This window comes from Callospermophilus lateralis, chromosome 13, assembly GCF_048772815.1.
Source record: "Callospermophilus lateralis isolate mCalLat2 chromosome 13, mCalLat2.hap1, whole genome shotgun sequence".
Taxonomy (NCBI): Eukaryota; Metazoa; Chordata; class Mammalia; order Rodentia; family Sciuridae; genus Callospermophilus; species Callospermophilus lateralis.
In genome coordinates, this window is record NC_135317.1 from 49,323,427 (window position 1) to 49,347,229 (window position 23,803).

Below are 23,803 nucleotides of genomic sequence, written 5' to 3' on the forward strand. Positions count from 1 at the left end.
TTTGAGAAAAAGGAAAAAGAGGGTTTTTTTGCTTAGCTAGCAAAAGGAGAAACACAGGGGACTCCTGTCCTAAAGGCTGTGATTTTGCCCATCTGTGGGAACCCCGGGGCTTTTAAAGAGGTGATTCAAAGAAAATGAGATTAGGGAGGAGATATCAGGAAGGAGAAGGTTAAGAAAAAGAAAATTAGAGGGACAAAATCAGGGCAAAGTTTAGGGAAAAGAAGATCAGGAAGGAGAAGATGAGAGAAAAGATCAAGGAAGAGAAGAGGTCAGGGAGAAGAAGGTTAGGGAAAAGGAAAAAAAAACGTAAATTTCAAAGCCACAAGGAATATAGTCAGAGCATCAAGTGAACCCCTGTTACAGGGATATAGCTTAGTGGCAGGGTGCTTGACTAGCATGAACAGGCTGTGGGTTCCATCCCCGGCACAGCAAAAAATAAATAAATAAAAGTAAAAGGGACAAAAAGTACTTTCTCAGTCCTTGTTCCCCAGCTTTCATCATAGCAGTGGGGAAAACTTACCTATGAACAAATATGATTCTTGAAGTAATCTTTAATTTATATTCTTTCTTATTTACACATTGGTAAATAAAGGGATTTGAGGTTCTAGTTCAACAACTGGAGTAAGGGTAGTTTGAAGATTAGCTGGAAGAGAAACAGGTGGCCACATTATCAGTAATATTACCCCAAATAAAACTTTCTCAGAAGAGTTTGTTGTGGTATAGGCAGCTCTTTCAATTTACATTTCTGTTAACACATGCCTTTGCCAGTCATTATTATCACCTTGTTATTGTGGCATGATTAAGTAAATTAATTAGGGCAGGATTTTTCAAGCTGCAGGTAGGTTGGTCCACCCAGTGGGTCATGAACTCAATTGAGTAGTCACAACAAGCATCACAGAAAGGTGAAATAAGGAGCAGATAAAAGTGTGCAGCATGTAGGAAAGGCGATATATTACTTCTAGAAACTCTTAGTTTTCATTTGTATGTGTGTATGTGTGTGTAAAGAGGCTCACAGACTGAAAAGTATGGAAGTCATTTATCTGGAATATTTTAGAAAATTTGTCAAGAGTTTTTCAGAGTGAGTCTAACTGTGCCTAGAAAGAACAGTTACAGCAGACTCATTCTTAGCTGTATTTCCATCCATCACAGTCTGAGTAGATTTAGAGTGACCTCTTTTAGGATCTAGGACTTCGATCCTTTATTTCTCTGGCTCCCACTATATCTTCTCAAGCATCTTCTCTAGATGGAAAAACCACACACAGCCAAGCCCATTGTTACACAGTGGATATGATCATACATTTTGAAATTAAAAATATGTTTTTTTTTCTGAAGGCTGTCAGTCTTGTTTTTTTTTGTTGTTGTTGTTGTTGTTTTTTCTTACACTAAATACAATAGCTCCAGGTGCTTCACATCAGAAATATCCTGTATATCATAAAAGGCAGGTCTTTGAGAAGGTTGTCTGTGGCAGAAATGGAGAGAAAGGGAAGATAATCCAACCTCTGCAGGGTTGAAATACAGTCAACCAGTATCCCAGTCCACTGAGCAGGCTCCGAAGCACAGGGGAGTTTGGGAGAACTTGAAAAGCAAAAAGGAGGTAGAAGTAGTATTAACTGCTGTTGGGACTGACAATCAGAAGACTAAACTAGAGAAAGAGGAAAAGGGATTCCTTAATGTTGGTAATGTATATTATTAAATATAACAGTTTTTAGCCATAGTTATACAGAGAATCCTCTTCCCCCAAACTAATACATTTTTCAAATGAAAAAACAAGGTTATTACTTCAATTCTGAAGTTTCACAGATGAAATTTTAGAAATAACACATCCCTCCTAATTAACTTGTAACATATAACCATTGTGCTTATATATTTCTAACAGTGAAGTTTTTAAAAAGTGCTCCCAAATATTTGGACTGTTAGTCAGTTTGATACTTAAAAGATTGAAAACCGGGGCTGGGGTTCAGTGGTAGAGTGCTTGCCTAGCATGTGTGAGGCACTGGGTTCGATTCTCAACACCACATATAAATAAATGAATAAAATAAAGATCTGTCAACATCTAAAAAAATGTTTAAAAGAAAAGATTGAAAACCAGAGTGGACAATTTATTTTCAGGTTTTCTTCCAATTCTGAATTGCCTTAAACTTTTAAAGGAATCATCTCATTTTTCTTGGCCCCTTTGCTACATTTTACTTTAAATACTTAATCCATTTGAGAAGGCAGAACTATCCTCTTATTTCTAAGCTTTTCAGATTAGTTTTCTTTTCAAAGGCATAAGGGAAGTAGTAGCTGTCATGTACATCTGTAGTTTGTTAGAGAATTATTTTATAATTGTTCTTTGGGAAGCATTTTGTGATTTCCTTTATAACCAGTTGTCAGTAAAAAACAAGTTCTTATTATGAATGTGTTGGCATGTCATTCGTTCATGTCCTTCTTATTCAATTAAAGTAACCAGAAGCTTCTATTAGTGTGGATTTAAAAACCAGTACTGTTGCTGGGGGTATAGGTCAGTGGTAAGGTGCCTGCCTAGCCTACATGAGGCCCTGGATTTAATCTCCAGTAAAAATAAAACAAAACAAAAATCAAACCAACAAACTATAACAAATCCAGGTACTATTAAAGGATACGTCTGATTTTTGTGACAAGATCTGTGAGAGAAGTCAGAGCCGATGGGCAGTTTCTGAATATTGCTTTCTTGGGTAATGAGTCCTGTTGTAGCCAAAGAAATGAAAACATTTACGCTTTGGATAACTTCAGGGTGAGCAGCAGAATTCTCCATTTCTTGTGTAAGGTGTCTGGCATGGCATCTACTAAAGAATTACTATCCTTTTCTATTCTTGTAGTTAATCATGGTGGCTACTGTATGATTTAAGTCTTAATGATATGCCAAAACTTTGGGAAGATGCTATTTGACATTATTTGCAGCATTATTAGGTAATAACAGCTTTGATTGAAGTGCCACGAACTTCCAGAGTGAGTAGGCTGATGGGGGATGTTGGCACTTGGGGCCAAAGCCTTAAACCTGGTGTCCAAGGACTTGGGAGCTGTGGACTCAGTAATTGGAGGTTGGTGTTCTAACACATTTGTGTGTGAGGGATGGAGTTAGTTTTAAGAGAGAGAAAAAAGGAATTTACTTGAGGATGGAAGGTGGTGAGTAAATAGGAGACATTGCAACAGTACTAAGTGATCCTTAAAAGCATCTGGCTTGAATGAAGATGAATCGCATCACTCTGCTTCTATAGGACCTGGATTATGATGAGTGTCTCTGTTCGTTGTCACTGAAACTAAGCATTGTTTCTCTAAAGCCCTTTCCCATTCCCTCAGGAATGAAGTGGTTATGCCTCTCAGATACTGTGGCACCTGATGTCTAGATGTTTGTATTTTTTTGTTGTTGTTGTTGTTTTAGGCTTTAATTATTGGTGCTCCTTGTTTTCCAAGTGTGTAGCTGTCATTTTTCCCTATTTGGGTTTGGAAGGTTTCCCCAGACAAATAGTCCACCACTTGAGCAAGGACCTGTGGGGAGATCAGTGCAGCTTCTGGGCCTGGGTGTGCTGTGACACGGGTGACTACAATCAGTGTTTATGGTGTGTCAGTGGTTTCAGGGAGCTGAGGTTGCCTGGTTTTTGTTTTCTGTGACTCTAGTAGGCAGCCTGTGGGAAAATGGTAAGGCCTGTCATTCGAAAATACCAAGCCTCTGGAGGGAGTTGAATTCATGTGCAGAGTTCAAGGGAGAGAGTTCCAAGTGGTGGTTCCGGCACCCACGCTCACTGCTAATGTGTTTACATTTGGACTTTTGCCAGAACCCCCTTCCCTTGAAAAGGAAGGTTTCAAATAGAAAAGCTAAGGCTGAAGAGACTTCTGTTAGCAAGTCTGCATCTATGTTACTACAGCAGCTTTCACTCTGGATGCCAGGAGTACCAGACACTTCTGAGAAATTGCCTTGCTGTAGTTTCCCTTTCAGCTTTGGAGCTGAGGTTTCAGAGTAGCTAAATGCAGACCAAAGAGCCCCTCATCAGGAGCTGGCCTCCCTTTGAAGGTGGTTGAATTCCATATATTTTGTGGGTCATCTCAGGTTGCTGTAACAAGTCTTGACCTGGTGCTTCATCAGCAGTTAAAGAGGCTGGAGGACCGGGGGCAAGAGGCAGCTGCTTGGGTCCCTGGCATCTTTGTACATGTGCTGGAGTGGCAGGGGTGAGATGTGGGTGTGGTGTGGCAGGAGGAGAGAGTGTAGAGAGAGCAAGCTCTGGTTTCTTCCTCTTCTTCTGAGCACACTAATCCCATCATAAAGAGTATACCTGATAATTTCATCTGCACTTAATCATCTTCTAAAGGTCCCACCTTTAAATACTGCCACCTGGTGGGATAGATTTTGAACTTCAACATATGAACCAGAGGAAACACCAACTGCAGACCTTGAGGGTACATTGGTGAGGCAAAGTTGATTGTCTACCAGGTAGGCATTGATGTTCCTCTTCACTGCAGATATGCCAGGTTTACATATCCGCAGCTTCCTTTGTAACTGGGGTGGTCACATGACACAGTTCTGGCCACTGAGATGCATGAAGCCCCCTCAAGGACTTCTGGGAGTGCTTTCTCTCCAGATGTAGAGAGCCAGTGAGGGGCTTTCCCTGCCTTCCCCTCCTCCTCTGATTCACAGGCTATGAGGTGGATGGAGCAACGAGGACAGCCCAGACTGTCTCACTTCAGCATTCTTCTGTGAGCTAAAAATGGACCTCTGTGGTTTCAGCTACCTGTTTTTAGGTGTTACCTATGCTCCAGAGCATTCTCACTGAGCATTTTCAAGGGAAAATCTTCCTCCTTGTAGAGTCGACAGGAGTATTAGGAAGATCTGGTTTCTGAGGTGTCTCTGCACTCCCCACCCCGGGGTGTACCTAGTGTACCATGGCTCCTCATGTTGTATACTGATGTCCTCATCCATAGGGGGCTTTACCTTACAGTCCACTAGAATTTTAGGGCCCACCTCCCCATACTTAGGAGGGACACAGTGAATGTTTAAATAGGTAGTTCTGTGGTTCTGTCTTGTAGCAACTATTGGGGTACCATTCCTGTTTTGCTTTTGGTGTCCTCCATAATGAAAGGGCTGTTTGTTGTTCACATTCAGAAAGCCCACGAGGCAGCCTGAAGAGAGCAAGTGGGAAAACAGACTTTAATTAAAAGTACCTGGGCTGCACAAATAGCTGCTCTCAAGGGTCTAGTTAGAGACAGACAGTCCTCCCAAAGCATGCCTAGTCCTCACACTCATTTTTCATTGTGAAAGCAGAAATCAAATAAGACTCACCTTATATTCTTTTAATTATGAAACATTTTTAATCATACAGAGGAAACATAACCATGGCCATTGTTTCTGGCATGAAAGTCTCTTTTTTCTTTTTAAGAGTGAAAAATGGAAATTTTCTGGGCAACTGCTTAACTGTGCTGTATTTCAGAAGTAAGACAGTAAGTTGAGTGGTTGGAAGTCAGAATACTTTCTTCCATGAGGGAGAGGCACTTAATTCACAGTATGGCTGAAATGTAGTCATTTGAGATGAAAAGTTATAAAATGAGGGGTACTGGTTGTTTTACCCAGAGAAGTGGTAAGTTAGGATTTAGGTTTGTGAACCTTTTGTGTAAAGTTCTTTCTACTTTTACCACACATTGCTAACTTATTAAGACAAAAGTATCTCAAATCACATGTCCCCAAATCACCAGGAACATGTGTGATGTTAGAAGGGGGTATCTTCTTCTGCATCACAGAACTCCACCCCCAGAGCAACCTAGAGATTGTCTTGGAAAGGCAGAGGTGGTCTAGTACCTGTGCTGAGGGACCTGAAGGTGTGATTGTGGAGATGGGGTTAGATCTGGGTTGGATGTGGTCAAAGACAGGCACTGTTTGGTAATTGGGCAGCTTAGTAAACTTTATCTGGGATCAGGAGACAGGTGGGATTAGAGTGGTCACTTAGCAATCACACATATTAGGGAGAAAAGGGGGAAGTCTGCTTCTTGTTGTGGTGGAAATTTGAGTCCTCTGTATCCCATTTTGAGCCTCCTTCAGGTTCTGCTGGAGGTTGGGGTAGAGCTGTCCAGGAAACTTGTCTTTCCTTCTCCAGTTGTCAGTGGGGCTGATTCTCATTTTTTCAACAACTTATTATATAATTTTATCCTGAATACTGATGTTTGGGGAAGGGTAGGACTCAACAGAAGGATGAGTTGGTAAGTAGAGACTGGAGAGGATTTCCGATGTGACTAGGTTTAAGCATTCACTAATTCACTGTTTTTATAATATTGCTGCTGTTAAATGGTCATATTTCCAGTCCCCCCCCCCCAAAAAAAAAGGCAAATTGTCATGATGACTTTGTACTATTCTAAAATTTGGCAGGCTACAGAAGCAGATAAAACTGTGGTGCTTTTATTAAAGTATAGTTGTAATTTAAATAGATTTTTATGGTCTTCAGAGATGATAGCCAGTTATTGATCAGGATAATGGTGATGTTAGTCGTGGTGCCAGAGACACCCCCAAACAGAAAGAAATAGAGAAAATCAATTTAGAAAACTTACAAGGTCTGTGGGAAGTGGAGGCCATGTGGTAGACTGACGCAGGGACCAGAGGCAGCTCCTGGTTCTGGTCTAGGCCTTGCCAACTTCTCTGCAAACTTAGTCATTTCATCTCCCTGATCCCCAATTTTCTCTTCTGTACAAATGACAGGTTGGACAGATAGCCTCTGTGTTACTTCTGAAATTTCTCTCATTAAGTGCTTTTAAAGATAAGAGTCTCTTCTTTTGAGCATTTTAGTTTGGTCAATTATGCTTGGTCATGAATTTTATGGAATTATTATTCAGCTCTTGAAGACAGGAATATTGGAAGCTTTGAAAGCCAGTCCAGCAGGAAGTTTTTTCTGGTCTGTGGAGTTTCCTTCCTCTTAGGAGTAACTGAGCCTAAACCAACTCTATTCCCAGTCCATCCCCTTTGTAGTTTCCTGAAATGAATGGCTGAGGTGTTTCCTCCTCAAAAAATAACATGCAATAAAAGTACCAGGGGAGGCTTTTCTATTCAGGAATTTGTGGCTTAGGGGTAAGGTGTGATAACTTTTGTAAATTTGAATCCTATGTATGCAAAATAACAGTTAAATATTTAAACATTACATTATGGGCAGACTTCTAAGTAATACACAATCCAAAGGAATTGATCAAAAGTTGCATAATTTCAAAGACAGTAGACCACCGGGTTTGTAAACTCTTGTTTATGGAATTGCCATATGGCTGCTCCACTCCGGCTGGCAGTAGAAGCATCTTACCTGTTAGTTGCCTATTGCTTATGGATATGAGAGTTTCTAGTATGGGCTGATATTTAATGTACACTTAGATCTAAACATCTATTTATAGCTTTCAAATATGTCACCCAGGTATTCATCAAGAGGTATATTAATGGTGATGCTAGTGATAATGCCAAAACAGTCCTCCCACCACCGGTTACCCTGTAACAGAAGTGCCAAGACACTAGAAAGGAGATCAGATTATACCTGGGATGCATGATGTTCTTCATTTAGCAGCAAGAGTACAGAGCACACTTCCAAACCTGAGCGCTAATGCAGACAGGCCCTACAGTAAAGTGGTTCAAGCATGGACTCGGGAGTGAGCTGCTTGATGCTGCCATTCGTTTGCTTTGTAGGTTTCCACAAGGTCCTCAGCCTCTCTGAACCTCAGTTTTCCCATCTGGGCAATGGAATGGATTTAGTAACTTCCTCAAAGTTTGTGTGGCACAGGGTATACATTATGGAAATAGATTGCTGGGAGCATCCCAGATAGATGATTCAGTAGATCTCATTTTTAGAGAAAGTACTTCTTGCTACACATTTGGTATTTGACAAATTTCCTGGTCCTGGTGGTGCTGCCGCTACTGGCTCTAAAACTCAAAAATAGCACTTTGAAGAGCTTTTTGCATTTAGATACCCCTCACCCTACACACACATACACACACACACACACACACACACACACACACATGCATTTGTTTTACAAACAAAGGGTATATTATTTTGGAATCTGGTATTTTTCTCCCTCTTAATCTATCACGAATATTTCCTTTTCATTACTTATTCTAATACTATCTGATTTTTATGCTGCATTATGTTCCATTATTTGATATTTAAATATTTTTTTCCATTTTTTTTACTATCATAAGTAATTGCTAGAAATACATATATTTTTGTCTATATCTTTGCTTATGTCTTTGGTAAATTCCCAGAAGTAGAATTTCCAGGTTTAAGTATATGTACATACACTTTTGCCAAATATTATCAACAGACTTATCAAAAAGGAAGCTGCAAAAATTATCTTCTTAAAAGTAGTCTATGAGGGTAGATGCTTAGTTTCTAAACATAAGGATTGTGGAGGAAAAAAAATTAACTTTTTTCATGTGTTTGGGTTTTAGTGGAATTAGGCAAGAAGAATATCCATGGATTTTTAAAGAAGGCAAAGAAATGTCAAGAAAAGCTAAGGGAAGAGTAATAAGGCTGAATTGTGGCTTGATTTCAGGATAGTTTTTAGGCTTCAGACTTGAAATAATACAATGCTGTAATATATAGTCACAGTACGTGATTTTGTGCAAGGAAGAATAAATACTGCTTTATTTTTACTTATCATATATGGCATATATATGTTTGCTGCTGCTAGTTCAAGGGTCTGCATTTTTTTATTGATTAAAAAATAAATGACAGCAGAATGCATTACAATTCTTATTACATGTATTCAGCACAATTTTTCATATCTCTGTTTGTATATAAAGTATATTGACACCCAATTTGTGTCTTTATACATGTACTTTGGATAATGATGTCTATCACATTCCACCATCCTTGGGAATCCCCTGCCCCCTCCTTTTCCCTCCCACCCCTCTGCCCTATCTAGAGTTCGTCTATTCCTCCCATGTTCCCCCTCCTTACCCCACTATGAGTCAGTCTCCTTACATCAGAGGAAACCTTTGCATTTGTTTTTGGGGGATTGGCTAATTTCACTTAGCATTATCTTCTCCAATGCCATCCATTTACCTGCAAATGCCATGATAAGGGTCTGCATTTCTAAAAATGTGTTTCTTGTTTATGATATTTAGGAAGCCTCTGGATTTGAAGTTTGATTTAATAAAAACAAATCCACTTTCTGTTTCTATGTGAACCTTCTCTCTGGCCGTGGATCAAGCAGTTGAGAATCTTTAAGGGGGAGGAGATCAAAGATAAACTGAACTTCTTTATTATCATGATGTTTAAGTGATAAGGAATCTCAGGGGTCATCTGACCCAGCCTTCTCTTTATAAAGATAAGGAAATTAATTTTTTATTTTCAATTGAGCTTCAACATATTCAAATTATTGGGTTTTTTTTAAAAAGTTTTTTAGAATCAGTCTTGGAGCATCATTGTCTAGTTTTTATTTTCTTTTTCAGAAAGAGATGAGCTTTTGAGAATTGAAGTGGCTGAATGGTTGATAGGCAAAGCAGGGTCAGACAGTGAAGCAAAAATAACAAGGATGGCCACAGCTGCCTTGCTCTGCCTGGGGTAATGAGTTGATTTAAGGTGGCCTGCCTTACTCCTGCTGTGGGTCCTCACTGCCTGCCTGTCCCAGTGGAGCCAGGCTCAGAGCTGCACACCCCTCCCTTCCTCCTATAGTGTACCCCCGCTGAGGCTTCGGAGCCACCTTGGTCAAAGAATAGCTCTCTTCTGTGCCAGTCCTGTGATTTTTTAGATTTACTCCCAGTTTACTTATTGCAATTCGAAAAACTGCTCTCCTCTTTTCCTTCCAGAAAGAAACACATGTCAGTGATTTCTTTTAAAAGCAATAGCCACTCTAAACACAAACTGTGCCTTTTACCACTGGGTGACACTGTTAGACCACAGAATACTCCACTGATAGAATCAAGGGGTCCTCAAACTTGAGATTTCATCAAACTACTTTATGTAGGAGAGAAACTCTTAAATCTAACCTTAACTCTAGTCATTTATCACATGTTGTGTGATAAGTGTAATTTATCAGTCTAAGGCAATTTTAAAGCCAATGAGTTTAATGTAATCAATTATTAATGAAACCCATTAATTGGACAGCACTTCAGTTGCTTATAGGTTTGTGCAATTTAATGTGCTGCATATTAATGAACTACTGATTATTTCATGGGAATATTTATGCAAGCTAGTGTTCTAATATTTATTTCCCACCACACAACAATCTGAAAAAAAGAAAACAATCTGTTATCTTTGTGTGGCAGAAGATTCTTTGACCATGCATAACAATTAATGTTATAGACTTGTAGTGAGGATTTTATTGAGCTGTCTTACTCAATAAAATGTGGGAGTATAAGCTGTTGGTTAGCAAAAGGGACATTGATTCCCTGTATAGATGTGTTGCAAAAAGTATTGTCTCTAACTTGTTGTGAGCACCTGAAGGATCAAGTGAGGGCAGGAACTTTGTTCAAACTTTGGTTGTCTTGTTCTGTTTGCAACCTCTTCTTGAATCTGAGGTCCATACTTCTAGACTTGACCTGAGCATTAACTGGTCAAATTCAGTTGAGAAAAACATGATATATGTTTCTGAGGATAAGAAATAAGGAAGAGTCAGACCATCCCTTTGTGGGCTTAATGTGAGGGATGAGAAAAGTTTATATTTAATTCTAATAGAAGCAGGCTTCGTCCTAAGAGAGGTGTTAGCAACATCTGATGCTCAAGAGGAATCAGTGAAGACTTCATGGTGGGAGTTACTATATTCGGATGCACTGAGCTTCAGTCTGTGCCCCATTTATTCCATTCATTTTTACAAATTGTCCACAGCAGCACCTGGCTGGAGAATGCAGTGGGGAGTAAGACCAGAGGTGTTTCAGCCCCTGCCCCGCCCAGGACTCAGCTAAAGTCATGAGAAATCAACAGCTTAGGTCTTCATCTCCTAGGTTTCTTGTAAGTGAGACTCTGTGCTAGAGCCATTGGGCACATGTTGGAAGTCAATCAGAGGCCACTTCCTTGCTACAGAGACTCACATCTGTGTCCTTGCAAGGAGATAACACAGATCCACCTGGAATAACAGCTCACAGGGAAGGGGGAGGGTAAGGATTCAATCCATGGGTACAGGGGAATATCAAGTAAGATTTCATGCAATAGTTCAAGTGAGGGAGATAACCCCACAAGGGGCATGGTTTGTGGAAAAGCAAGCTTTGCACAGGGCTTTCAAAGTGCCTGCGTTTTCATTGACCAGGAGGAGGGGATTCCACCCAGGGGGAAATGTGGAAGAGAGGTAGAGATAGGGATGTGCAGGGGTTTGTGCTGGAGAGCAGGAGCCACAAGTTTAAAAAGGTTTTTGAGGACCCAATGTAGAGAAACATAAAAGGGAGGCCACGCAGTTGAATATTATATCCCCCACTGACAGTGCTGTGTGGCTTGGAGGCTCCTGATCTGATTAAATTAGGCAGTGCATTGGATTTGACTTGAGGGTGCAGCTGGGTTTGAAGGAAGGGCCACCAGGAGGATGGAGCTCAGTTAGGATCTGATTATGTGATACTGAGAATTGAAGGGCATGGGGACGGAAACCCAAGACTTTATCAGTGGCAAGAGAATGATTTTCAAATACTTTTATGAGAAAGAATTGATGATTGATTCTACATCAAGGGTGAGGGATAAGACATTTTCAGAGATAACTTAGGTTTGAAATCTGGGTGATGATGCTTTTGAGAAAATAAAGAAATTAGAAGAGCACAGCAAGGGATTATTTCCGACAATGGGAAGATGGTGTAAGTGTGACAGAGAAGAGCTTCAGTCTCAGTTTGTTCGAGGTGATCACCACTGCAGTGTCAGCTCAGTTGGGGGGCTCCTGTCCTTTTCTGAAGCTGGCCCTCAATAAATGGTGAGCAAGGTGGAGCTCAACTCTTCACATGTTGATTGAGGTGAATGCTCTAGTATGCAGTTTGGAATTTTAGACCCAGAGCTTGGGAATGTGGGAATGGTCTTCATATCTACTCTAGAAATGGGCCATGAAATGGAAGGCGGGTAGAGTGCACAGAGTCTCCAGAGGCAAGCCAGAGGGAAGGGTACAAGGCTGCAGACCTATTCCTGGACAACTGAGGCTCTGGGAAGGAAGTGGAAGCTTGGGCATAAAGTTGGGGTGGACCCCAGAGAGGTTGGCCAATTGGGCTTGCTTTCAAATCCAGAAGGAAATGGACAACAGCTTCAAGTCTACAATGTGGCTGAAGTGAATGCCACCCATGAAGAGGCTGGGAGCTGCAGAGTCCTGAGGAAGTCCCCCTGGACACAGTTGGTTTGGGGAGTGGGGCCATGTTCTGCAGGCAGTAAATGTTTGAAGAATGGCATTATTATTTGTTAGTGATGGAGTGGTAGCTTTATTTTCGTCTCCGGCTGCTTCATGGGTCGCAGCTCTTGTGGATAGACCTGAGGGCCAGAAGCAGAAATTTTATCTGAAAGAACATCTGACTAGCCAAGGGCTATAATCAGCCCCTAGCAGGTGGCTGGTAAAGAAACCAAGGCCTTCTCAGGATGACATTTCTCTAGGTTAGTCTCTAGGCCTAGCCATTTTCCTGGAATAAACACAGATGCATTTGTGTGGTTGATTTTAAGCCACCCTGCTTTTGTAATATAGATGCACCAAAGGAGCAAGACATACAGTATCACTTACATAGGCTTCAGAATCAGCCCGTAAAGGACTGTGACTTGCTGCCTGTGGACAGCTGTGCTGTGTGTCACAAGGGCTGCATGCATGCCCGTTGTCTGGTCACCTGTTTCTGTTCTTGTACAGATGCACTGCTGTTGGACAAGGCTAAGGAGCAGTTCTCTTCCTGGGCACTTTGCCCAGAATTAGGATGTTAGTGCATTCTACCAGGGAATTCTAGAATCCACCCTGAAACAGAGAGAATATGTATGGTTCATGTGTTCATGTCTTATATCCTCAGATGTGTTTGGGTAACTGCACGGAAACAGTCACCAAGGATCAGTCTCTTGCCAGGACAGGGGATGTTACAGTTGGCCAAGGGCCCTGAAGGGTTTTGTTTACCTCTTAAACACCTTTTTACTTTCTTTCCTGACCCAACAGCTTAAGCATCCCCAGCTTTCATTTATTGACCCTCAGCATCACTTCCTTCTAGTCAGGCCATGAGGAGTGCTTGAGAGTGGGTGATGAGGAGGAGGCGTAGTGCTCAGCTTGGACACGGTACTCTCTAAGATCAGTGGGATCTTGGGTGCTTGACTTTGGCATATATGCTCTCTGATCCTCCTGCCATCATTTTACTTTCTTCATAGTCATTGTACATGTATGAGCAGTTTCTGGTTACATGTAAGTATAAATGCATGAACAGTATAGAAAATTGGTTTTAAAAATGCTAGTATAGTAAACTTAATGTTTAACATCAAGAGCATGGGGTATAGAAGTATCAACTGGTATAGTGCACTTCAGGACATTTTGTTATCTGTCTGCAGCCCATTGTGTTTCACTTCCCATGGGGCTACACTGAACATTATGCAAAACATGCTGATCTATCCCTGTTGCCTTTTTTTTTTTTTTAATGGAGTTTTATCAGTGGGTGGCTTAGTTCAGATTCTCAAGGGATTTCAGAGTTAAATAATGTTTATTGGGTTTACTTGATGTTTGAATAATTTAACTAAGAGTTGTTATGATTTTATAGATCCTTCATTCGTGTAATTGCTTTGTGCTCGGGACAGTTATTCCCAGTGGATACCAAGACACTAAGAGAAGTGACTATTTATCATCATAGATAAGAAGACTGAAGCCCAGACATTGGGAGAGTCTCAGGATTCTCCAGGCACTGGCAGGCTCAGGAGGCCCACTGTAGTCTGCTTTGGCCTTGCCTTATCAGGGATTTTCTTTTCCTTCTTCCACTTTATACCTCCCTGTCCCTTCTCTGTCATCCTTCTAGGTCCAGATTGGAAAAATGAACAGAGGCCAGGACTAGCTTCATCCACATAACTTCTTTGTCTAAAGTAGTAGACTTGCATGTATGGTCATCCATTTGGTTAGCACATTACTTAATGGAGAGTTATATTAGTGAATTCATTTGTTGGGATTATGTAACTGCCCAGTTTGTTAAGCATTTACCATATGAGCAGGTACCATGAATGGTAGATGTTTTCCAGAAGTACTTTCAGTTTTTAAAACAACTCTGCCACTGTAGGTATGTTGGTTCAGGTTTCCAGTTGTGGAAATAAGGTTCAGGTTAAGTAATTGGTATAAAATGACATAAATGACCTAAGCAGGATTCTACCTGGGATGACTGGTTCTCAAACCTGGGGTACTTTTCCATTATACCACATAACTTCTTGTGGAGGATAGTTTAAGATGGATGAAATCACTAATTTATAATAATGCAGCAGGAACCAAGTAATTCTAGGTGGTAATTTAAAAATATATATTTTTAGTTGTTGATGGATCTTTATTCATTTACTTATATGTAGTGCTAAGAATCGAACCCAGTGCCTCACATGTGTAAGGCAAGAACTCTGCCACTGAGCCACAACCCCATCCCTCTAGGTGGTAATTTTAATAGCTATTTTATATGAGCTGTATTTTTAAAGGTGTAACATACCTACAGAGAAGGACATGCACCAAAAAAGTACCCGTAGATGAATTTTCAGAATGAACGCCCCTGAGTAACCAGAATCCATGTCAGGAAACAGAACACCATACCCTAAGAGGCCCCCCTCTTGAAAAGCCTTCTCCTCATTATTCACTCTCAAGGTAAACATTATCCTGATATTCAGCGCTCAAGGGTGTTTTTGCCTATGTTTGAACATTGCATACATAGGATTACCTAATAAATGCTCCTTTGGGCCCTCTTAAATTCAGCATTGTATTTGTGAAATTCAGCTATGCCCTTGCTTGTGTTTTTCACCCATTCATTCTTAACTGCTGTATAGTATTCTATTGTGTCATCACAATACAACATATTCATCCATCATACTGTTCACGGACATTTGGATTGCTTCTAGCTTTTGTCTATTTTGAACGGAACTGCTGTGGACATTCTTATAAGAACAAATATTTTGTACTGCTATAAACATTGATGTGGCTGTGTCCCATAGCTAATGTGGAACCAACCTAGATGCCCCTCAGTAGATGAGTGGATTTAAAAAATGTGGCATATATACACAATGGAATATTACTCAGCAATAAAAGAGAATAAAATCATGGCATTTGCAGGTAAATGGATGGTGTTGGAGAAAATAATGCTAAATAAAGTAAAGTTAGCCAATCCCCCCAAAACAAATGCTGAATGTTTCCTCATATATAAGGTGACTGACCCATAATGGGATAGGAGGGGAAACATGGGAGGAATAGACAAACTCTATAGGGCAGAGGGGTGGGAGGTGAAGGGAGGAGGCAGGAGATTAGCAATGATGGTGGAATGTGATGGACATGGTTATCCAAAGTACATGTTATGAAGACATGAATATGTGTGAACATACGTTATATACAAACAGAGATATGAAAAATTGTGCTCTGCATGTGTAATAAGAATTAATACATTCCCCTGTCATGTATTTAAAAAATAAAATCAATCAAATATTTAAAAAAGAACAAATATTTTAAAGAAAATGCCTTTCTAGCCTCCTGTCCTCATTTCATGTTACCTTTTACGAAATGTTTTCAATTTGGGATCACAATGCTGTGATATTAGAAAGCTTCTGAAATCATGTCGAGAGGCAGAGGATTCTTCCATCTATTTTTCCAGTCCAGAAGCATGGAATGCCTGAGAGCTTCTCCTTGGAATCAGACAAACTTGGGTTTGAATCCTGGTTTTGTCCTTCCATGTCTGTGTAATCTTGGGCAGCAGTAACGAAGTTATTGTTATTAATCACTGTTCATTACCAGTGACAGCACTAAAACCACTAACATTTATTGAAGGTGCACTGTGTGCAAGGCAATGAATTTGTAAGCATTTCTCATTTACTCTTTCTAAAAATCTGTAAGATTATCTGTCATTCCTTTTTGAACTAGAGGACGCTTACCTAAGATCACCCTTCACAGTAAGTGAGGAGCTAGCCTGTAGAACCAGTCAGCCTAATGTGGAGCCCTGTCTCAACTGTCCACCTCAATTAGAGAAAACAGGGAAGAAGAACCCCTATTCAAGGGCCCAGGAGACTTGAATGGTGGGGAGGAGCTTATGTGCACATATAAGAGAGACACTCAGAATGGGCTCCTTTTATCTCATATCTATACATGGCAAATACTTTTGGTGTGTGTTTTTACTAATAGCACTGAGTGTCGTATGAGGCATCGTGGCTCCTCCTCATGCTGTACTTATGACAGCATAGTTGGCATTCTAACTCGGGACACTCAGGGCTTTGCGGCACCATCTCATGCCGACCAGCTTATCTTGGTTATTGGTGTGTATTCTGACTTCCAAGATATTTCTTGTCCTGCATCTCTTCCTCCTTTCCCATCTTCTAAATATAAAACATGTGCCTTATTTTAAAAAATGCATTTTGGGGGGATGAAAAAACTGATGAGAAAATGAATTTGATATTTTCCCAAGAGGATCACTGTTTGACATTTGTACAGCAGCATATGGGAGCAAATTCATTGAGAATTCTCTCTTGTTTATAACGACTGACTTGGGACTGCAGGGTCTCTCCTATAGCAATAATGGAGCTTGGCAAAGTACAAAAAATATTTCTTCCCTTACATGGATTGCTCTGATGGCACATCTTTTCTAAGCTTTGGGGGTTGTGGCCCCAGAGGCCCTCTGAGCATTTGTCTGATGCCTTTGGGTGCCACATGATGTCACAGTGTACTGGTCCAAGGCTGAATTTTTAGGTTTGCCTCAAGGCCAGGCAGGTCAGGAATTTGTCCGCTGAAGCTAACTGCTGCTTGGGAGAAATTCCTGTCTTTAATTCATTCTCCTGCCTGTCTGGAAACTCTGGGTACTGAGGGAGATTGCTTTGGATCCAAGAGTGCCTTCCCTTTTTCAGGCTGATGCAGGACTGGAATTTACCAGCCTCCAATCCTAAGTATCTTGGGTTTCTCGAGGTCTTGCCAGAGGATGCCAGAATCTCCTAGAAACAGCCTGGGAAATAGATTCTCTGCAAGAAATCCTTGGAATACTTTTAATTTTTCATGAATTGTAGCAGTTCAAAAATTTTTAGGGCTGGGCTGTAGCTCAGTGGCAGAGTGCTTGCCTAGCATGTGAGGTACTGAGTTCAATCCTCAGCACCACATAAAAAAATAAATAAAATAAAGGCATGCTGTCCATCTACAACTATAAAATATTTTTTAAAAAAAATGTGTTTAGACTGGTTATAGTACACCTGTAAACTGTGGGCATTGCTATAGGATAAATGGCTTTTAAACGGAATTCAAATATGAATGCTTCCAGGGAGAATTAGATTTTTAATATTTAAGTAAACATGAAAATTACCATAATCTCTGTTCTGATTTTTAAATCTCATCGGATTAGCTTTCAAATTTTATCTGTTTGACTTAGAAATATGCAAGGATAGAGCCAAAGTAATATGATGGGAAAATTGCTGGAGTGTGTGTTTATGAGCCCAGTTGTGAAAGTGTTCAGCAGATGGCTGTTTACCTGGGAAGCAACCAAAACGAAATACTTGGGGTAGGCTAGAGCTGGGTCCAGAATGAACTTTGAAAGGGAAGGGGGGAAAAAAGCAAAGACTCAAAATCCATCTGTTAGGATGGGATTTCTTGGTCCTTGGGGCTAGCCAAGTTTAGTAATGACTTTCATTTGCAGAACTTAAAAGCAGAATTCTCATTGGGTGGCATTTTTAGGCATGCTGTTAGTATTTGCTAAAATGTAATTCTGTTATTATTCAGCTGCCTAAAATCTTTCAGGGAGTTCCATTCACCTCACCACAGCATAAAAGGCCTTTTTTTCTTGCTACACTCCAACACCCTCGTTGGAGCCATTAGAACCATTAGCCATGGAATGGAGCACCTTGATAGTGTGATAAACCTTTTTGTGCTTTCCAGCAGCTTAGGGTTGTAGCATGAATGCACCTGGGAACCATTGAATTTACCAGCCAGAAAGTCTATGGGTATTTCAACTGAACTTGTGTTTTTGAAGAATCCAAGGCCTAGAGAGAAATAGTTTTGTATTCAAGGTTACTGAGACCTCTTAATAAAACATTTGATGGTGTTGGTGGCATAGCTTGGCTAGTAATAACTTCTACTTACTGATTGCTCACCTATTTGTCAGGAATTGTATATAGAGAGTACCTACAAATATGTTTCAATCAATTCTTGCAATGATATTCATTGTAAAATGGGGAATTGAGGTTCAAAGAAGGTAAGCTGTATCTAAGATTTCAAATCAGTTTTATTTCTCCTTCATTGAACAGATCCTAGTTTTCTTTCATTGATTTGATATTTTTTGAAAAGTTACTTTACGGATCAGTGACTTGGCCAGTAGAGTATGACAAGAAAGTCTTTGTGCTTATTTCTAGGAGATGTTTCATGTAGTAATACCACCTTGCAAAGTGCTTTCACTTCCAGACTTTCTCTGTCAATCTTTCCTCTCAGGCTTCTGGATTACTTGATGCTCTGTACAGAACCCTCTGCCTGGCCTACCAGCTCTTTCAGTGCTGTACTTAGTTAATATCCAGGCAGCTCAGGGGCTCCCTCTACTGTTAGTTAACCCATGACTTTGTTATTTTATTGAAGTAACACACTGAACAAATACAATAATTAAAAAAAAAAAAAAAAAAAGAAGAAGAAGAAGAAGAAGAAGAAGAAAGGTGTAACCAGAGTGGTCTTTGTGGTAAAAGGGATGGTAAGATTTATGTTCCAATCCTGAATCACAAGATGGTAATCAATGAATACTAGGAAAAGAAAACAAAGAAAATTCCATTGTTGTTAGAGGCTGGATAGTTTAATTACTGGAAGAGCTGACATTTATCTGGATTTGAAAAGACAGAGAGATTTGGCTTTATGGAGATCCAAGAATGGAGCAGAAAGAGGGTGATCATGCGTGCTGGAGGGAACAGAGCTCACAGAGGCATGCTGGGAGAGTGAGGGAAAAGGACTCTGAGGAAACTAAATCTAAAAAGTGAAGTCAAACATCAGTCTGTTCATCACCCACACTGCAGCCATCCTGGGCTGAACCTCTTCTGGAGGGTTGTGCTAGCAGCACCCTGATTCTTTCCCTGCCTTCCCTCAGTCTATTCCAAACCCAACCACTGTAGCAGTGACCTTCGGAGGCAGTCTTCTGTTGATTTGGTGTCATGGAGATTATCTGTGGGTTAGAGCTGAAAAATAGGTCCTTTTATGGAACCTTGTAGCCACAATTGTCTACTGATTAACTAGAATGAAATTGCCATTGACTCTTTAGACCACTGACTGCGTAGAGGTGTGCGGGGTGCAGTTGAGGTTTAAGGCAAGGAGCACGGTGACTGTGGACTGCATATTGGTCAGGCTGGCTGTGATGGGTTCCCTGACTCACCATGAACAAGGTTTGTAATTATCTACTTGGTTAAGTTTGCAGGCATTCTCGGGTAGTCTCTAAGGAATGTTTGGGGTAACTTGTCACATATTCCTTATCCTTCAGTAATTTTGAGTCTTTGATATACAGTGATATAAATATTTAAACAAAAGATGTAGCTACAGTTCTTCTTTAATTGACTTCCTCTTTGGATTCTTTATTTGCCTTATTTTCAGGTTGTTGGTATAAAAATATAAAACATTATAGTTTGGAGGAGAGACAGGTTTTAAGATGAGAGGACACTGATTTTAGTTTTAGCTTTATGCTGCTGGCAATATAAGTGGGCACAGGATTTAAATTTTATTTCCCCATTTTATTGTCTGTTAAGTAAATGTTCTAGTTCTTTTATTTGTAAGGTCATTGCCAGAATCAAATGTGGTTTTGTACCTGCATGTGCTGTATCCAAAGCTCTCTGTGATTGCTGGCTGCCACTTTGTATAGTTTCTAGTCAGATGTGTTAAGAGTCCAATAGTGTCTGGGGACACTTCAGGGATTTGTGGAGACTTTGTTGGTGTCTTCGAAACTCAGGCCCTGCTTTGATTTTTTAGCAGCTGCTGCTGCCTGTGCTTTTTTATTTTAGTTGCAAACATGTCTTTGCTCTCTTCTAGTGTCTCCCACCCTCACATGTGCTGGAGGCCAAGGATGTACAACCTGCCTCCCCTTGTTCATCCTGCCCCCATCTTTTTTCTGTCACACCCTTCTTAGCTGTGTGCTTGTGGGCCACCTCAGTGGCACCGACTTGCATTTAGGAGCTCATCCGTGGAGGAGCTCCGTTTTAGTCTAGATTTCATTTAGTTTAACATTTATTCAGTGCCTTGTATCAGGCATTTGGTTGGCCTGGGTATCTAAAATTCTGGGGAAGAAATTCTTCTTGCTCTGGCAGAGAAGGACAGAAACTTGTGGTTAACCTGTGTCAGAATGCATTTTGTGATAGAAGTACACATATGCTGCTGTTGGTACTAGTGGGGAAGGTGGTAGTGTTGGGTGTGAGCTGTTTGGATATGCCTCCTCCTCCCACGCCTTCCTCTATTCTCTAATCATTCTTTATCTAGGGGAGTGGAACTAGCCAGGCAGTAAGTAATTGTGTACCATGGACTTTGTAGAGAAGGTCACTATCAGCTAGTCTGTGTAAAGAGGCCTGGTATCTGATTTTCAGTTTGGAAGTTGAAGTCACCACACCCGAACAGGAGAGCATAAATTGCATTGTAATTATCATGAAATACTGGCCAGGTTTGTTTTGCAGGCAGGGGAGCAGTTATGGGATCCATACCACGAGTTGAGTCTCGGGGTCCACAGTGACCTGATGCCAGCCTTGGCCCCTGTCTGCAGCCTGTTGCTCAGCCAATCCTGTTCACCTCACCCCAGCCCCCACTAGGGTTTTTTGTGTCTCACAAAATGGGACTCGTATTCATTGGACACCCACTATGTGTCATGCACCACCCTAGGGAGCTACAGGGAGGGTAGGAAAGAGGGGGCCAAATGCCCTATTCCCCAGGAACTCCTCTTACTGAGGAGTACACATATACTTGAGTCATGGAATAGACAACTCCAGAGAAACCAAGAATGAGGACCAGAGGAGGCTGAGGCCTGAAAGGTTAAGGGACTCTGTCCAGGCACTTTAGCAAGTTGTTCCTTCTGTGAAACCCCAGTGACTCCATTCCCCTCCCTGCCCCAAAAGGCTCTTGCTGCAAGGTCTCCTCCCTCCTCCCTGCTGTTTGCCTTCCTCTGGTCCAGCCCTGGGGATAGAGCAGTGGAATGAAAACAGGTCACCCTTACCCTCAGGAACTCATGCCCTGTACATTCAGTCATAAATAAGAAAATTTGGTAGCATAGCTCACTTGGGGAAGTGCTGGGGTTGAACTGTGGCTTTCAGCAGGGCTCTCAGGAATTCAGGCCCCTCTGAGCAGGTGCCACTGGAAGATAGAGCTGAAAGGATTTGGGCTGGATGAAGTCCACATGGCTCAAGTGAAGAGAGGAGGAGACGTGACCAGGAGCATCTCAGGTCAAATTAGACTGCTCTGGAAGTTTCTGACCTTGATGTACAGTCAGGGCTTGTGAGTTTCCAGTGCAGATTCATTTGCTGAGACTGAAGGGACCTGGTGCCCAATGCTTGTTGCAAGATTGCTATCGTGACATGGTAGCAGGAAGCATCCTGTGTAACCACAGAACAAATATGAAAGGCAGTGACTAGAGTCAAGACACCACACTCCTCTGCCCCATAGTCTCAGGCATCACTGAAAAAAAAAATACTCTGTTCCTCGCTCCTGTGCTCCCCAGTTACCTTCAAAACACTTGGGATGATTTGCCGGTGATGTCCCTGATGTGGACCTGGGAGGGTAACATGTCTAGTGTGCTGGACTGGGCACAGCCAGGTTTCTGCTTCGAGAGAGAAGTCTTGGCAGAAAAGCCTGCAAGTAAGTCTTCTTTTTCTCTTTCAGACGGCCTTCTTGAGGATACCAGCCCCAAGGACTCATATCGCATCCCAAGAAACATCATGGCTGAGCCAGACTACATGGAAGATGACAATCCAGAACTCATTAGGCCTCAGAAATTGATCAATCCTGTCAAAACATCCCGGAACCATCAAGATCTTCACAGAGAACTCCTTATGAATCAAAAAAGGTACCATAGTTTCTGGAGCATGGCTTCTTTACAGGGATTTTAAGATAACCAGATTTATCAGTGATTGTTTTTACAGAGGCTTTGAAGAGTTTTTATTTCTTGACAATACTTAAGGCTTCCCTTCTCTCATCTTCAAGCCATGCCATCCCTTCCTGAAGTGAAGCCCCTGCTGCAGCTCAGTTTTTATTCCTTCTAAAATGCACACACATTCTTAAATTTGGGTGCAAAGGGCTGGGGCAAAGACATAAGAGAGGGAACCAAGTAAAAGAGAAATATGTTATTTCTTAAATTTGAAATCTCTGAATTTCCTTCTTGCTTTGGGGGAAGTATTAGAATCAAATGTAAATCCTGCCTGCATTAGCAATTGGTAAGTGGCAGGGAGAAGTCTCTAGAGCCTTATTAGAGTGAATAGATTAGAGTGTTTCTTCCTTATGTTTTTGTTTGTTTGTTTTTAAGTTGTATTTTAAATAATTATCAATATTTTTATTAACTTTTTAGAAGGGAACAGAATATATACAAATTTGTATTTTTACTATGTTTATCTCTACAGACTGCCTTAAATTCTATTTTTATTTCCATCCCTGTTATGTCATCCTGAGAAATTTAAAAATTTTAAAATTTAAATTATATTATATTTTTAAATTTTAAATTAAAAAAAAAAAGCAAAACACAAGGGTTCGGAGCATTTTCATGGCAGTTCTTCCTAGTTTACTCCTGCCTACCAGAACTAATGACTCCTGTCCCCGGATGTCTTTCTAGATATCTTTCTCCTCCTGGATTATGGGATTGTGACTCCCTCATTTTTGTCTCCAGCATGTGCTGTGGAGCTATTAGATTAAAGTTTATTAAATTGAACACAAGCTTGATCATTTTTAGTAAGTGCTTACCTTCTGCCTGTCTTTGCTGCACAATCAAAATGGAAAACATGAATTTAGTACTCTCATGCCCAAAGCAAAACATGACTATATACATTTCTAAATAAACCTCATAATTTGGAAGCAGGCCTGCCTGGGAAATTTTGTCTGTATTTTATTGGAAGATCATCAGGTTAGTGGGCTTCAAAACAGAGTAGCATTTTGTCACCTACTGGTTTTCTGATTGTCTACCTCTAGGGCTTCCTACCTTTATCTGTAAAATGAAGATGGAGCTTAGTTGAACTCTTAAGAAATATTGTAGCTCAAATTATTTTGTTTTATTTTCATTGCAAGTCTATAAAAAGGCTCCAAGTCAGAATAAAGGAAAAGTAAAACTAATTTTGTAAAATAGATCTTTTCTGGATTAGAGGCTGCAAATTACTCTGTAAAAATATACTTTGTGGGGCTGGGGTTGTGGCTCAGTGGTAGAGTGCTTGCCTAGCATGTGTGAGGCCCTGGTTCAATTCTCAGGAGCACAAAAAGGAATAAAATAAAAGCTATAAAAATATATAATTAGTAGCGTGATACACATCACTACAGAACATATGGATTTAAGCAGTTGAGTTTCTAAATTTTCTAGAAAATGGACTTCCTTTCTGTCTGCCTTTGACCCATTCTTCCTTTCCCTGTTTACATAGCTGACTCTTTAGCAGGCCCAGTGCAACTAATTTGAAAGAATGATGACTTTTGCTGAAGCACTGAGGCGTAGTGAGGACATTTGAGATCAGAGGTCATGAATCCTGAGTGTTCACCATTTAACTTGATGTACCTTATGATCTTGACCAAG

The 23,803-nt window shown here is 40.7% G+C and overlaps 1 protein-coding gene across 2 annotated transcripts in view; it reads left to right on the forward strand.

Annotated features, from left to right (window-relative positions):
• The window catches only part of Fam107b (family with sequence similarity 107 member B), a 197,422-nt gene that overhangs the window by 164,307 nt on the left and 9,312 nt on the right, over positions 1-23,803 (forward strand). For both annotated transcript variants that reach the window (XM_076831395.1, XM_076831396.1), the window contains one exon: positions 21,919-22,102. In XM_076831395.1, the coding sequence (XP_076687510.1) occupies positions 21,919-22,102 (184 nt within the window). The remainder of the gene's footprint in view (positions 1-21,918; positions 22,103-23,803) is intronic.